General features: G+C 39.9%; 2 protein-coding genes and 1 long non-coding RNA gene across 6 annotated transcripts in view; 2 read left to right on the top strand and 1 right to left on the bottom strand.

The window, feature by feature from the left end:
* Positions 1 to 9460, top strand: part of LOC111268987 (serine/threonine-protein kinase BRSK2) — a 95905-nt gene extending 86445 nt beyond the window's left edge. The window contains exons 8-13 of the mRNA XM_022848275.2: positions 219 to 325; positions 780 to 903; positions 1183 to 1512; positions 1913 to 2127; positions 2736 to 3149; positions 4573 to 9460. Of these exons, the coding sequence (XP_022704010.1) occupies positions 219 to 325; positions 780 to 903; positions 1183 to 1512; positions 1913 to 2127; positions 2736 to 3149; positions 4573 to 4793 (1411 nt within the window). The 3' untranslated portion in view covers positions 4794 to 9460. The remainder of the gene's footprint in view (positions 1 to 218; positions 326 to 779; positions 904 to 1182; positions 1513 to 1912; positions 2128 to 2735; positions 3150 to 4572) is intronic.
* On the top strand, positions 5415 to 9460 carry LOC111268990 (uncharacterized). Of its 2 annotated transcripts, none has more exons than XR_015314418.1 (3): positions 5415 to 5494; positions 5772 to 5872; positions 6738 to 9460. It is a non-coding gene; the product is annotated as an uncharacterized LOC111268990 (long non-coding RNA). The 2 variants fall into 2 exon arrangements; XR_015314419.1 differs by having other exon boundaries at positions 6215 to 9460.
* A 3974-nt stretch (positions 9461 to 13434) lies between these two features.
* Skp2 (S-phase kinase-associated protein 2) overlaps positions 13435 to 17088 on the bottom strand; it is a 7766-nt gene continuing 4112 nt past the window's right edge. For all 3 annotated transcript variants that reach the window (XM_086971897.1, XM_022848278.2, XM_022848276.2), the window contains 3 exons: positions 16726 to 16896; positions 16210 to 16367; positions 13435 to 15905 (listed from right to left, as the gene is read on the bottom strand). In XM_086971897.1, coding sequence (XP_086828023.1) covers positions 15737 to 15905; positions 16210 to 16367; positions 16726 to 16896 — 498 coding nt within the window. In that variant the 3' untranslated portion in view covers positions 13435 to 15736. The remainder of the gene's footprint in view (positions 15906 to 16209; positions 16368 to 16725; positions 16897 to 17088) is intronic.

Genomic DNA, 17088 nt, shown 5'->3' with positions numbered 1-17088 from the left:
TATATATTCGTGTGTCCGTTGATACAACGCAGAACCAACTCAATTGGCCATTAACGCGATAGCAGTGACTCTTATATATATATATATATATATATATATATATACTTAATATATTTCTACCTTGTTTCATCGCTCGTATTTGCTTCCGCGGTTGTATTTGAAATCAATGCTTACTTACATGCCTCTTTTTGTCTGTCCTTGCTCTTCTATTTCGATAGCCACAACAACGAGAAAGTCATATATTTTCTGCTATTAGACCGAAAAAATCGACGCCCCGCGTATGAAGATGAGACTGAAGTCATCATCAGAAATCGTTCCGAATCAGGTAATAAAGAGAACGCCCATCGACGCTCATGTTGGTATATTCACCAATATTGTATGGTTAAGTGATGCTCTAAAAGCGAGTTCTATCACTGGCTAACCCAGTTGACGTATACGATTAATGAGTCAGGCTCAAGGATTCCTACAATAAGCTGTACCGAACCGTTTATGACCGTATGAAAACCAAATAAACGTATACTTGACGATATACTGTTGCGCCCAATTGATTAAAATGTTGCCAATTTTTCCTAAATTTCATGTGTAAACGCAGCTGTGATCACTTATTATACTGCTTTGGACAAATCGAACTAAAGATTCAGCTATTTCACACATCGCGTGCGTATCACATAAACTACGTACGTTCTACGTTCGAGATGTTTTGCCAGCTATAAAAAGGTTTTTTTTATATGTAAATACCTTACGAATCGATCATAATACTGTATTACGCTTGTTTACAGCTGACCCCCCTCGCAAGCGAGTGGACCAGGCCCCTACCTACTCGCGTATCAACGGATGCTACGAAAATATGATGCTCAGCGAAGGCTCGCCTGTCACAGGCAGACGGTATTTTCCGGCTGCCATGTACGTATCAGGCTAGTTGCTACATATACAGAAATTACTTGAACCAAGCATAAGTCTACAGCATTTGGGATAATTTCCTCTTTACCTGCTTGTCGAATTTTTCAGCTTACCAATTTGTCTAGATTATCGATTTCGTGAGTCCGCTTTTCAACCATTTCCTTCCCGCTAATTTTGACGCGGATTCTGCTTTGGAAGGCATTTCGCAATCGAACCAGTGCCGTGATTTTCTAATACGTAATACGATTGTATTTGTTCTATAATATTTCTACGCCTTCGCAGGGGATCTCGACGAAGCTCGACCACTTCCCTCACAGGGATGTCGCCTCAGCTGTCACCATCGAACCGGTGTGGCTCACCTCGTATCCTTCATGATCAGCAGAATAACGGCCACGGGGCTCACCCGCATTCGCCCCTGTTGGGCCACACATCGCTGGGCCACGCTACCGGCCACGGAAGTCATACCGGTCTTCCTGGGCACGGTGGCTTGCCATCACACGGGCCTCATGAGCTCAACAAGGGCACCACGCCACCGGGCTCGCCTGGAACACCCTATTGGCGAAATAGGATACATAATACAATCAAGAACTCGTTCCTCATGGGATCCCCTAGGTATGCGGTACAAACAAACACACAGTATCTAATTCGCTTGCTGTTATTGATGCTATGTGTAAATGGAAACATTAAGGTAATTGAGTGTAGTTAACTTATAGTAGTGTATGATAATGCTGCTCCGTTAAATTTGCGACGGTCGAGCTTTTGCCAGTTGGAGGGTAGCCTCTACTCCCCACTGTTATACATTGATCCAAAGCCGGACTGGCCAAAGCTTTCCTTCCTCTAACCTGGGTTTTTTAAAAGCAAGTTGAAGTTCGTTGCATTCGCTATCGTATTTTCTATGCTAGACGCATACTATTGGTGACATTGACATTATTCAATTGAAAAGCTCACGCTTGTGGACAATTCAGCGCTATTTCATGAATACACGCTCAAATATGGACGTTCTAATGCTCAGATTTCATCGACGAAGCAAGATGGCCCAACCACCGTCGGGCGGGCTGACGCCCGAGTCGTCTCCCGAGTTATCAAAGAGATCGTGGTTTGGGGGCTTCTTGACCCCAATGACAGCGGGCTCGCCGTTAATGGGCGAGCGGAAGAGGAGCGCCACGTCCGCGGAAGATAGCCGGACCACTATCGTTATACAAAACCGACAGCTCAGTTCTCTCAAAGGTTGGTGCTGCAATAAAGCGTGTACTGTCTTTTTATTTCCAGCACTTGCCTGTCTTTTCGATAATTTCGTCTCAGTGAGAAGCTGCGTTTTAACTACATTAATAAGAGAAATAATAATTGCCGCATATGAGGTTACTGCGTAATAACTGGAATAGTATTTTGTTTCGGCTACAAAGTGGACATTCTTGAATAGTCAGAGTAAAATTGGGCAGCCCTATGCAGTTTAGTCCTCATAAGTCATAGAGCCGTTTTGCGGTATCCGATTATCGTTTGGTTTTGAATTTGGATTGATAAATATCAAAATATTTATCCATCAGATTTGTTGCTATGTTTAACTGAGCTCGGGTTCAACGGAATAGTAGCTAGACTTCAATAGTATGCGTATACGTTAGGAGAAAGATATTTCATTTTCTGTGGTTTTCACTGCACACAAAATTAACGTCATCGAGAATTTCACGGTAAATGCGACCTTATTACATTGTATTTTTAAACAAACAAACAAAGAATATTTTGTGCATCTGCCTTTAAAGACACCCAAGTATTGTTCGTCAATAGATCACGTTATCAGCTCATTGGGATGTTGACAAATTTTCCATCTGCATTTTCAGCCGACTTAATTCACGCATTCCTGTCGGTGTCTGACCTGTCGCACAGTGTGGTGTCTCCGACATCGTTCCGCGTCGAGTACAAACGCGGCCACTCCTCCGCCCGCTCCAGTCCCGCGTCACACTTTCAGCGCAACGTTCGCTTTCACGTCGACCTGCTTCCCCAGGAGACTGAACCCGTCGTCGGCGGTAACCATTCGCAGGAAGTACACGAGCCGACTAGCTTCGTCCTAACGTTTACGCTCGTCTCGGGCTCGGTACGCCGCTTTAAACGTATCACCGAGCACATACAGGGCCTTATCACAGGTGGCCATCCGGTGTCCACCGTCGGAGGAGGCGCCGGTCCTTTACACCTCAACCGTGGTAGTAACAACTCATCTGACCTCAGCGATAGCTCGTCGTATACAGACGAGATTGGTGAGTGAAGTGAGCCGATTCGATCTGAAGCCGATAGACTAAAGTGAAGACACGATAACGATAGTATTGAACAATAGCGATGAGGACGTTGACAGTGAGGTATCTGCCCTTCTGTCGTTGTCAATGAAGTAGACTTTCAATCCATGTAATTTTCGTTAGATAATTTTTACTGTGCTCCATATTTCTATTTGAGATACATGAGGACACTGATAGACAGAAAGAGGCTACGCCATAAAAGGTGGCAGTAGAATATCGCTCACTTTTGTACGTTTACTTTTCTTTCTTATTGCTGATCATGTTTTCCTTTATCGCATGCTTCGTTTTACCTAAGACCTTGTCTATTGTCGACCCGTAGCGAAGTAAGTTACTTGTTCAATTGTGCCATGACAACCTTGGGTCTTAAATAGACAGACCGCTCCAAAAATTCCACATCCTATTCTGATTTTTAGTAGCGTTACGGCGACTTCTATGCCGCCGACGGCGACCTCTTTGTGTACCTCCGAAATGGAGTCTCAGGTACTCAGATGCTTACATCTCGATACGGCCGGCGTACGCGAGTTTGAAGCTTTACCACCGACATGGGTCGTAGCGTTTCAATTCGTTAATTACTGATGTACGTATGAAAGCGAAGGGAACAGTTATCGAAAACGAAGGCCTTTGACGGCCGAAACCACGCCAAATTGGAGACGAAGATCAGCTTTGGACGAAATAAAAGGCTGCCATCATTACGGCACAGTTTATTTGAATCGAATCGAATTAAATTTCGATAATACCATCAAAACTATTACATACATCTGATCCTCATTGGCTCACTGGCACCGCAAAGCCGCAGTGAAAACGCTGATCACGCAACGACTTGTTATCAATGAGAATTAGCGTGTCCTAAACTTTGGTAGCGTTGCGCATAGGTCCGCCATCACGTAGCCAAAACATTATAAATACACACAGCCATCATTAGATCAGCATCTTTTCCTTCTTTTTCATAGGAATACTTGAAGTAGTAGATAATCATTTTGAAGCTTATATGTTTGATATGTTCCACACCCCTTCACGGGCATAGTTTTGAAAATAGCATTTTTATTTAAAGATCTTTTGTTCCAATCAACCTAATTTTGATTGGAAATGCGAGTTTAAAAAAAATAGCGCTTATAATAACAGATTTAAAACGTATACAAAGCATAGGCATAATGTCATCTGGGATAAAATTATATATTTTTATATATAATTATATATAATTATATATGGCAAATGGTACATCAAATGTTTTCAAATTTATTCAACTGCGTGTTGTCAAGTGAAGGCTTCCAGTTAAAAAAATCCGTTTATGCGTAGCATTTTTCTTCGTGTTTATTTATTTTTCTCTCGGCTTTCTTTTTGTAACTAGTCTTGCATATTACTCTGTGATGTGTGGTACTTTTTACAGTTCCTCCTTGCGATCCCTTAGCCGTGGCGGGTGTTGTTGGCAATCCCGTTGAGAGCAGTTGTAGCAGCGTTTCGAAGTACACCCTGCCGGTCACCGGTAGTCCATCATCTGCGGCTTCGCCACGCCACCTGTCACGCTGCAAGTCCGATCAAGAACCCGTTGTACATATTCCACCGTTCAACAGCCGTCGATCGAGTTATAGTTCTAGGGACGAAGTGTGACAGCCCGTGACGGCACTCGTCGCAAACGATACTAATCGCAGCAGTAGCGGCAACACTAAGGATAATACCGTTGCTAGTCCCAACCATAGCAGCCTCGGCAGTAGTCGCAGGTTGTCCCTTCAGCAGACGTTGCCACAGGGAGCAAATCACCAGGAGAATCAGTCGCCTCAGCCACCGCCGACATTGCAAGGTCTATTAGAGGGTTTGAATCATCGCTGTCGTCATCGTCTCGTCCAGCGGCGTGAACACGACCTGCAACAGCGTCATAAGTACCGCCAAATTCATCTGCTGTTTCATGAAGGCCTTCATCTAAACCAGAATCAACGGGGGAAGCAACGGAAATAGTAGCCGAAAAAATATAAACGGCATCAAAAACTTCACCATCCGGGGACGATGTCTTCTTTAACGCTGACTGATTGAGGTTCCAGACTTCTGGGAGCGCAGTGCCCGCGCAGAGAAAGTCAGAGATCCATCACGTAGATGCCAGGCTGTTAGAAATAGCTAGTCAGACTAAGGAAAGGAAACGACCTCAGATCGAACGTTTTGAGAGGTTAGAAAACTGTAGGGAAACGAAAATGGCGAAAGATGTGAGCCAGCGTCGATGCAAAAATTTCAACTGACATGCGAAGCAAAAAACAACCTGCGCTGACGGGAGAGGGTCAGAGAGCACTCGGAGCCAGAGAAGTCAGGTCGAAGACGAGGTAACGAGAAAAAATTGATAGCTTTGTGAAGACCATTTTCTGATGCTGAAGAGTGGGCGCTGCGTTTCCTCGTAAACAGAGGTCATCGATAAGGCGCAAAAGTTATAGTGATTGTATAACAATATGACACGAGGCCTTGAATGAGAAAAAAAAAGCGTAGATTGAAGAAAATATGTACGTATAATGCACACGTCTGAACACTTCGCGTGACGATGGTTTTTAAGCGGCAAGTGTGAGCGCTAAGTGGGCTGGTAATATTTCACCCACATTCTTACAGACAACAACACTATTATGGCCAGCAGCAACATCAACAATTGCAAACAAATGAAACGGAGACTCGCGAATCAGTGCGTAGAATCTACACTTCATTCTATAATGGTAAGGTATTGGCGGTGAAGTTATGGAAAACGATAAAGAAAAATAAATTATGATGCCGCATTGTATATATATTGCGCAGATGCTAATGGTGTTGTCTCAGTGTCGCAACCTCCCCCTTGCGGCAGGGGGTGGGAGGTTATGATGCCTTTTGTTGGGCTCATTTTGTTTATATAATACTAACAATAATCGTAAACAGAACGAAATAAATAAGCTACAAGCTGATGGGGAAGTATATAAGGATTATTACCGCGAAGAGAAATACAGACACATATCTACATACTGCAATTGACTGATTAAGTAATTGTTTGATTGCCTGATCCATTCCATGATTAATTTTTAAAGGTTGATTGTATCGTACGATGAGTGAGCCGATTTGCAGCCATAGCAGATGACAACAGCTGACAAGGCCGTAATTAGATGGCCTTGTGACAGTAGTAGAAAAACACAAGATTGGGGTAAAGTAATGAGTGAGTGATAAACACATAAAAAATATATAAACTCAATAACTTAGAAACGCGATAGACTACTACTGTATGTCAAAAAGCAGTCATACACCAAAATAAACACAATTGTATTTATGTAGAAGGCAGAAAAACATGAATAATAACAACAATAATAATGAATATGATGATCTCTTTTAGCCTGATAACGATTCTTAGCAACCAAACGGATGAGTATACAAATCGATTATACGAATACTAATGATAATATAAATAGTTATAATTATATTAATCAAGATAACAACGACAGCAGAAAACGTAACATGCGATATGGAACAATGACAATATATAATGCTAATTATGATCCTTTATGGAAACTAATAACAGTGAAAAAATCTTTGTGTAACAATTGATGAACGTGACAGGGGTGCCTCAAATGTCTGGGAGCAGCTCCGGGATGGGAGCCCGAGGGCAGTGCATGGAAGGAATGTAGACCTCAGATGCTACCAAAAAGAGGTATTCAAGCGGCGAGATATTTCGACACAGAGTGACTAGACACTAAAAGGAAAACAAAGATGAAAAAGCTGAAGAATAATAAAATAAAAAAAAAAAAACGAGAAATGCTGATTTTTCATAAGCGAGCAGGGAAACAATATGGATGGATGGATGGATGGATGGATGAATGGATTGAAGGCAAAAAGTACATACATAGTTAGTAATGACAGTTTGCGCAACGACGTCCAAAAATAAGTCCGATAAGATTTGTTCACACTACAAGGAATGGATATATAAATATAATTACATGAACATAGTATATATTCAAAGCAGTATTTCATGAAATGACCGTAAAACTAATAATGATATAAAGAAGAGCATGTAAGACGGCTTGAACCCATGATAATATAGAAATAATAGTAATATTAATAATTACAATATACGCAAAACGAAATCGCAAAAATGATGATACGACTAAACGCGGCCTCGTGATGAAGATAACACAATAACGACGCGGACATGGAATGGAAAGCGAAGCCCTTGTGCGAAATAATTCGTCAGACGGATAGATTTATCAGAAAGCAAAGTACCCACCATAAAAGTCATTTTGTTGAAAACATTAATACACATATAATTTTTAGGATGGAGTAACTATATATAAATAGGACTGGCAGTCGACAACTGTCCCTAATATCTGCTAATGGACGCTGTCCTACAGAAAAAGACAGACGGACGCTATTGAGTTCAGAATTCTACGTGTGTCGTAATTGTTCGCATGAGAGGTAGAAACGATATAAACTAGGAAAGGCTAAGTTCGATATTGGACAGATTCTTTTTTTCTGAGCTCCAGGTATCCAGAAGTAACTAAGAAACTAAGAAGAAACTAAGAAAAATATTTAAGTAAATGCTATAATTATATACGATGAAGCTAATGGCTATGCGAGAAAGGCGGTGTAGGGAGTGGGATGTGAAGGAACAACAGATTGGATAGGTAAGCATTGCCTCAACTATTGGCACAAAAAAAAAGGAGCGTTAAAAGCGAACGTGTTGCCGGTTCAATCGACCTAAAGCATGCAGACTTTTTCGTCGGCAGCAGCAGAATCAACGGAGTTTTGCTGAGAATAGGGCAAAATAAACAAAAGCTGCCAGAGATACGAAAATACAAAAAAGAAGTACACAGAGGGGGCGCGCACAGTCTGACAGAGGGCATGTCATAAAACTGACAAGTTATACGAGAGGAAAAAATGTACTACGTACACGTACGAAGACGACGATGAGGTGAAAAGTGAAGATTACTTTGGGCGGTTTTGTGGTCTACCTATACGATTTAGAAACACAACGGTAACATATAACTACATTGTACTAACCTTAATAATAACGGCAAAAACGGCAGTGAATCATTCAGAGAGTAATATTATAATAAAACAAATAATTAATCCATCACATGCAAGACTGATTTCATTAGAGCAGCAGCAGCAGCAACAACAACAAACTACTAATCTTCCCTCAGCCACACACACACACACTAAGAAAGGAATGCACAGAGTTAAAGTGAAATAAGTTTATCGCATAATACCGTAACCGACGCTTCCCTTATCAAGACTTGAAGCGAATGTGGCTCAATAATTTTGGGTTTTTTTCAACTGAGAAACATTAGTAGCTTTCTTGAAAAAACATATATGTTTAGCCTGATTGACAGATGATGCTTTAGCGGGAGGTGTTTCCCCGTGATTTTGTGCAAAAGAAGAATTCGGGTTAAAGACATGTGATTAACAGTCAAAATCTGCTTTTGAACGCTCTCTTCCTTCTAGATTTTCAAGGAGTAGAAATGCAGTAAAGCATTTTGACATAAATGGATCTATAAAGCACACTCCTCGAGACATATACCTCTTTATTGAGCCGTGATTAATAAACGAAATATACAGGTATCCAGATGCAAGTTAATCCGCAAATCGCTTCAAAATATTCCTAAGATAATACCTTGAATTATCTGGACAAGGATGCTACTCTGCTACGACCGTAATTTACATACCAAACAGCTGTGGGACTCTCTTAAAACTAAATTCTAAAAAAATACAGAAACGGGGAGATAGCAAAGATCAAAGTATCGGATAAACCTATTGGTTTAATAGGCGTATATGGTATAATGGCAAATCATCGGTCAGTAATGAAGAATAAGCCGGAAAAAAATTCAGAGTGGACAAAGCACACTTTCAAATGAAGCCCAATTACCTCGGTCATCATTCTGGTAGTCGGCAATCGCAGACATAGACAGAGCTGATAAAAGGAAGTGTCAGTTAGTACGAAAACAACATAAACAAAAAAGCCAATAACAATCAAAGGTGGACATTTTTTGACCGGAACACTAAAGAGAAGAGCTGAGAGTTATCTCTCAGTTCATTACATACCGTAAACAAAATTAATTCACTCATAACGACAAACATGACACATTACTGAACGACTTTCAGACAGGTGACTGGTGAAAAAAGATGTGGTTCAAAGGTACGGTAAAGCTATTAAATCGCAGAACCGCTTCTTTAGGAGACGGTCTACATCGATAGCCAGCACAAGGAACATGTTAAGCAAGGAAAACTACGGCAACAGCTAAAGTAACAACAAAAAGACAATTAAAACCGCTAATTGCAAGAAAATAGTTAACATGTGTTATCTTTTATAAGAAACAATAGTAAAATGCTTCTTCGAGACGTTCGTACCGGCTAACTTAGCGTTATAAGCATGACTTTAGTTAGAAAGGTTCCATCAGACTTTTCGCCGACCAGTACCTAACGTGAAGCAGTTTGGTTCCGTATTTTTATTTGGATAGTCCAGACATTTCATGTAACATCTCTCACAGGGGTCTAATTTACACTGGTAGGCGGGAAATTTAAAATCGTTTAGGTGCGTTGAACGCGCTGGCCGCATTTTCTTATCTCGATATGAGTGGTCACAGAGCACAAATGAAAAATGTACGTACTAATGAGAGAATGATATCTACGGATGAATAAATTCGCTTAGGTACAACGTGTGCAAAAAAAAATTGAGGCGAATATTTCGACAGAAAATGCCGTTGGAAGAATTAATGTTGTTATTAAAATATTGTTCTGTCACCGATAAAACTAGCTCGGTGATTTCGTTAGTATCTCGCATATTTTAAAACGATCTCTCCTATCCACAGAAAAATAGCGTTGTTTAAGCCCACTGTATAATTTATTTACTAAGTACATGAACACATACTGACAAGCGCCTGTAAATAATCTGCTGTCAACAATGGCGCAAAACTGACGTGATCGCCTAGCACGTTGGCAGGCCGGATTCAAAGCCATCCATTCGTGAAAATATCTTTGAAGACGAGTTACTCAAATTAAAATAAGCTTGCCACGAGCAAAGGATAGCTTTCCTTGTATAGCTTGGACCTAATCATTAAAAAAGGAGATTCTTCGCATCACAGTACACGAATAATGTCCATTATATATTTATTTTGCTTTCCTTGCCGTCTCTACAGAAGGTTACTAGTTTTTGCAATTGCGTTTAAACCGGTTGTACCCTTGTTCCAGGTTGTCACTCCAACGGAGCATTCGCAGTAAAATACAGCAAACTTATCATAAACGAGCAGATTACGGAAATTCATATTACATTTACCTTCGAAGTGTCGCTCATTTGGGCTTTTCAAATTTGTTGAAATCCTGTATCGACTCGATCATTAAAACAAACGGCTGCTACAGATTAAATGCGAGCAGTCTCTTTTAGGTTACGATATATGGCTAGCCTTATACATAACATAGAGGTACCACACTGTTCATGTATGTCACTTTTTATACCTAGAAGTAGAGCGTTTAAACATAGGAACGTACTATGCAAACGACTGCAATTGATTTTAACATATATGCCCACCCATGGCCGCAACAAAGAATTGACTTTACAACGCACCTAACAAGTCTGGGAGGGGTAGGGGGGGGTGAAGGAAATCGTTCCATTGTATGAACTAAAATCTGCGCGCTCTTTCCTGATTGGCCGCATTTTACTCACAACGCAATAGCCCTTTGTCCATGTTGTTCGAAAACCAAAAACATTTCATATAGCCCAATTTCTGATGAGACCCTCTCAATTGGAGCCCTTCTCGACCGAACATTGAATTTAAAAGTAGACTAATAACTCGAACAAGTTTAGACATAGGTGCCATTGGCGCTTTTATTGAAACGGCCCGTAAAAGCAACATATAACTGCGCTGATCGTCTCTTAAGTGACGTGAATATGTCTAAGAACAGCATGATGCGGACATGAGGTATGGTCAGTAGATGTGACCCTTACCCAGCAAAGAGTATACAACTTACAAGTAGTACTACCAGTAGGGGTAGCCTAAACCAACAGAGTACAGCAAAGCTTTAGGCTATTTTAGTAGCATGAAACAATTTTTTTTGACTGATTTTTTCGGACTGACTTTCACATTATCCAAGTATAAATTATAGATTATCAATTTTGGATTTATCAATTATAAAAATGCGGCTATATATCTAAACGCGACAAACGAGCCGTACGAACATGTGTATTGAAATCAAATACATGGATATGCTAATACCTGGACAACGCTAAAAACCTGGTGCTGAGACTGCATGCGGATCTTCCACTTGTTCAATTAGTCGCCAAGATATAACTTCACCACCATGTTCGACATGACGGCACAAAAAAATTTGTTACCCAAAATAAAGGAGCTGATAACGATGGACTAAATACCTAATCGGTTACTATTTTACCCTTCAGTAGAACGAGAAAAGAAGTTTCTCAGAAGTCAATCGAAGCCTAAAATACCGACGAACCATTCAAAGAGGCAACAATAAGAAAGCTGTGGTTCCACTCCAGGAGCTGTAACCTGCATTAAGTTTACTTTAAGAGATTTGACTGCAACGATGCGAAGGATTGTCGTCTTAATAATTCATTATTGTCAGTTCCTTTCAAGTACCGTACAGTACCATCAGTGAAACATGTCACGCAAGGTAATTCACCTTCGCCATTTTAGGCAAGCACAATAATACAATACAGCGTTTTATGTACACAAAACGAATGGATGATATGAATTGCTATCATAGAATTTGCCAAAATAAATAATTACACATTAGTAGACATTTTCGAGTGGGCGCCATGTTTCTGCGTTGATAAAACTTATCACTGGTTATCGCTTTACAACCGATCTTTTTCGACTCCTACAGATAATTTTGTCTAAACATAACTGATTCTGAACGTGATCATTTCGAAAAATTTCGAAAGACTAACGTTACGGAGCTCCTATAATTCTGATACAAGAGCGCTATAACACGCACGCGATTGCATCACCTGTTTCGGCGTTAGACGACACTTAGGACGAACACCGTCTACAAGCAGTTCGTATGGTTATTCTCAAGCCTGTACATGGGCCTTTAGTCACTCCGTTGAACCAATATACCGCCTAATACTGTCACTGCTATTACTACTGATCATCGAAGATGCTGCGTTAGTCATAGGTAGTGAAAAAATATCCTTAAGGAAAACTAGGCAGGGAAACCGTCTGTTTGTAAACGTTTAATAATAACCATAGAATGACATATAGACTATTAGGTTTTCTAGGTGCCTAAACTTTGACTGTGAAGCAATGATTTGGTGGGTTCAGACCTTTTTTACTTTTTATGTTGACGCCTTATTTTGACACGTCCTAGTTATTACCACAATTTCGTATTATTTGCCCATCTCAGGTTGAATTTTCGGTAATAACCCATGATAAAGAACATAGACGCACGTAAATAATTAAAATAAATATGTTTAAAAAATAGATTAAAACTCTGCATGGGATTTCCTCCAGTTTTTGTAACGATCTTCCATAGAAATAGGTTGTCGATTCCAATGACACTTTGTAAGTGTCGTGACTGACGTTTCTCGTTGGCGAAGCGTACACTGAAGCGATTGATTAAGAAATTCGAGGAAACTGGCTGAGTCGCACGTAAAGTCAGCCCAGGGGGAAAGACCACAAACTGGGCGGATAAGCCAGGAAACATCGCTACAATACCGGAAAACGTTTTGATATAAACATCAAAGATAACGCACAAAAGAAGCTCATTTGCAGGAATGCGACGTATTTCCTGCACTTCCCCAGCCACTTGGGCCTCCCCATGGCAACATAAAATCTATTCTATTTTTATTACACAAGGTGTTGTAAGAGGAAACAATGGGTGAGGATGACACCATCCGCTAATACAGACAAATATAAGATATAAAAGCCCATGTCACTTACCTGGCATTTTGGCCCTGATGTAAGTCAAATAAATAAAGATCCGGGTTTTCAGTTAGCAGACGACCTTTCCTAACAGATACGTCTCCCTTTTTTACATGTAGGGGAATATTCAAGTACATAGAGCTGCACAGAATATAAAATTATGATCAAGAACGGGTAACATATAACGCAGAACTATGCCACTAGCCTACAGAACTAACCCTAGACAAAGAATCACTTGAACACCCACTAAAACAAACGCGCCTTCATAATATGTTTTGTCCGTCCACTGCCTCGCTATACTTTGCCCAAAGCTAACTTTTATCTTCAGATATTTTTCTATTGACGTGCTGCCACAACTTACCTGACAAAACAAGTACTAAGCAAAGTTAGTTGTTTGTCCAACATACAGATTGTGGGGCTTTATTAAACGTCGAACAACTACATCATCCAACTATGGCCATGCTTGTAAATGCTGCCTTGGTGTTCCAGCGACCTAGGGTCACAAGTCGTACAAATGTCCTACGGATATATTTATATATTTACATGTGTACATCTAGCATCGGAAAAGCTTCTCTGAAAAAAAAAACAGATCGAAGTATATTTGCCGTTCCACATCCACTCATACCTAGTGCTATATTTCTAAGTAAAATTTACAAGTCAGTCTCTTTCAAACCGAAATCACGCTGCTAAACACAACTCAACTTAGTTCTCGCTTCTAAATAAAATGGTAACATGTAGTGCTTTTTCATTGGCGATTGGCTTTCTACTATTATACATTTTCACTTATTTGGCTAGCTGCACAAATGCTGTTGCTGAAATCTGGTTATAATGCTGACTTTGGGTTTGTTTAAAGTTAACTGCGTTCACGCATTGCTTAGTCGTACTTTATAGACCAGTAGCACGCTTCTTTCGAAACGCTTACCGACAGCCTTGAATTGATTCGATTGTACCTATGCAATACATTTAGGATATACCCTTGTCTATCTACGATGTCGCATTTAATCTTTAAGCATTAATAAAATGGAAGGGCGCTATTGTGTATTTGGAATTGTGCTACCTGGCGAATTCATCGTATTATTAAGTAACTATTAGACTACCCACTTGTTCATCACGAAGACGTTTCGCTGATAATACTAGGCGCAATGTGTTCATGTAATATAACAAGAGTAATAATCGCACCATATGCCAAGGCGAAATAGGCTGGCGTAAATACTGAATGGTACGAACAAGGAGCTGCGAGAAGGTATGTTCCTAAGGGAAGCCCTTTTTATATTTAGTGCACGTTTAGGATAACTACCTTCTTACAACGTATCAAATGGGGCTATCGACAGCATCGATGGTATTTTATTTAAGACTAAATGGTAAGATGTGAAGATCATCCAAAGTAGAAGCGTCTAGCGGAAAGTATCTAGATTGGCAAATCTCTTTTTTGAGCGTCGAGATTTTTGTTTTGGAAGCATTTTTCTTCGTTTTTTTTTTCTGACAATTAACAACCGATTCCTCAGTAGAATCGGGGTTGAATATGCGGCAAGTTCATTGCAAAATTTGTTGTTAACGCTCTGCCGCAGTTTTATGTACATATCACTACTGTAGCCATTTCTTAGTCATGCCGCTAGAAGCTAAGGATTTCACCTGATTATCTACGCATAAACAGAATATTTTACTTCCTATTCTAAAATTGGGGTCCCGCTGATTCATATGAGCGGGATAAATTAATAATGCGGCGAAATTTCACAAATGTGTAGTTTCAGTTCCACTAAATGGTCGAATTTGATTAAAAGATACCCCACACTCCAATTTACATCTCATGTTTTTTCCTTAAGTAATATGTTTACGATTAACCCAGTCTTTTTTGTCAAATATGTTTTAACTGCAATCTGGTTGCCATTTTAAAGTCAAACATGATTCAACAACAGGTTTTCTTGTTTTAAAATGAAATACGAGGTAAGTCTAAATTAGTGTCTACCTTTTTTTCAGAGCGAGGAGCACAACGACCATAACGCGTTGATCTCGCAATTTTATACAAGGTCAAATACTACCAAAACGCTATGCGTTACGCGACTTTTTTCACACTAGCTTCTATCAACAGAAGGGGCATTGGTGTTAGTACCGTACTCACCTTCGGGACAAACGGTCACTTCGCTAAATGGTTAAGACCTGCCTCGATATTGTTGGTGTCGCACCAATAACACCAGCCGTATGGTAGCTTAGATTTGTATCCGCTCTAGGCCTCTGCCGCGACACTATACAGCGATCGGTTATACAGCATTATAGGCCTTTTCGCTCTTTAAAAATTCAGATATTCTGTCCCACTCTTTAATTGTTTCGTAAACGCCGCGACTACTGCTTAATTTATTTTAGGTATGTAAAACATGCTTAAAGCAGAATTGGTTTAACGGGTGCGTCGGAACTTGATATTGTTGTATAATAGATCGTGTAATTTTTCTACTTTTTTCTTTTTTTTTTTTATCATATCGCTAATGTATGTCACGTTAGCTAGTGCGTTCTAGAGTGCAAAGGCAAGAGCCGACTAGTATACGTCAGACATGTTTCGTTCAAGAACTGAGTGTTTGCAGAGTCATATCAAAGGCAAAAGCCTTCGATCTCGTCTGACAGATGCTTTATATTGTCGAAACCATCATCTTTTTCTACGCTTGTAAATTTTCAACCTGCCTGTGACTGGTTGTTTTATCTCATTGGTACGCCCCACAGAATCCGATCCTGCCTGTGCTGATTTGGCTGAGGCCGTGCAATACTGGAGAGATCTGGGCCAGCATTTACGAGCACTCGATACAATCCTTTCCTGATGTCTCTTTCATAATCTCTCCAATCAGGGAAACTGTGACACGAGAGAAACCTAAAATAACGGCAACGATAAAATTAATTATAGTGTCCACACCATCAAATCTGAACTATCGTTTCAGCCATGACAACTTTCTACATTCTTGTTCTTCGCTGTTCATTAGACAGCCGAATCACGTTTCTAAAGGTGCTATGCAAACTGAGAACAAACTGATCTTTTATGGAAAACCAAAAATTGTTCTTAAAGCTTAACTTTATTTGTTGATATTTTCTTTGTACTGTCGCTTAGCTAACCGACAGTGTTATTGACCTCCCTCAGTATATTTAAATTGTTTTGCATGTTGTATTAGTCCACCTACTCAAGTTTGGGCAGATTCTCAAGGGCCCACATGTCCTCAGGTTGAAGTCGATGACACCGTGATAAATCCAAATGTCGCAGCTCCGAAAGTACTGACAAGATCTCAGTTAAGCTACTTGGTGACAGGTTGCTGTTGTCGGCGACGCATAGCTTCTCTAACTATAATGTATTTTCAAGACTATGTTATTTACGAAGAAATTGTGGGCAACACTGATAAAAACAAGAAAAGGGGCAGTTGCGAAAGTATTGTAAAATATCCTCACCTATATTAAGTGTTAAGAAAGGTATTATGTCCTTCTAGTTTTTAAACAAGAGTGCTCTTGCAGATTAATGATATATTTAAACTCTCCTATAAAAAAAATTGTCGTCGGAAAAAGCGCTTTAATTACATATACATATTGGGTGCACATAACGAATTCTTGTCGCAATTTTCACTATAAGCTTTAAGAATACTAGCATTGATAGTAGTTGTTTAGTATATTTAGCTATATAGTATAATCAGAAAGGATTGACGTACTTTTGGACATCGTTTGCAAAGCTCTGTTAGATGGGCATCGGTAAAACGGTTAGCACATCCAGCTATGTTGAGCTCCTTTAAGCCTCTGGGAAGCAGACGGACTAGCGACATCAAACACTCGGAATCCATAGGCGTCCATGCTACATTCAGGCTTACAATTTGTTGGCAGTGCTGTCACAACAATTAAACAGTGTTGATTAGTTATGATAGAAAAGTTAAAGTTCTTAAATGTTATATTGATATGTAACAAATACGCACGATTAAAAAATAACCCATATACTAGTAGTAATAATAATAAAATTTACTTTGAATATTATGTTTCAACACAAATTGATTAATAATCAACTTGCTTGCATTATATAT

Source organism: Varroa jacobsoni, unplaced genomic scaffold, assembly GCF_002532875.2.
Source record: "Varroa jacobsoni isolate VJ856 unplaced genomic scaffold, vjacob_1.0 scaffold_1339, whole genome shotgun sequence".
NCBI lineage: Eukaryota > Metazoa > Arthropoda > Arachnida > Mesostigmata > Varroidae > Varroa > Varroa jacobsoni.
This window is presented reverse-complemented; position numbering and strand designations above follow the sequence as displayed.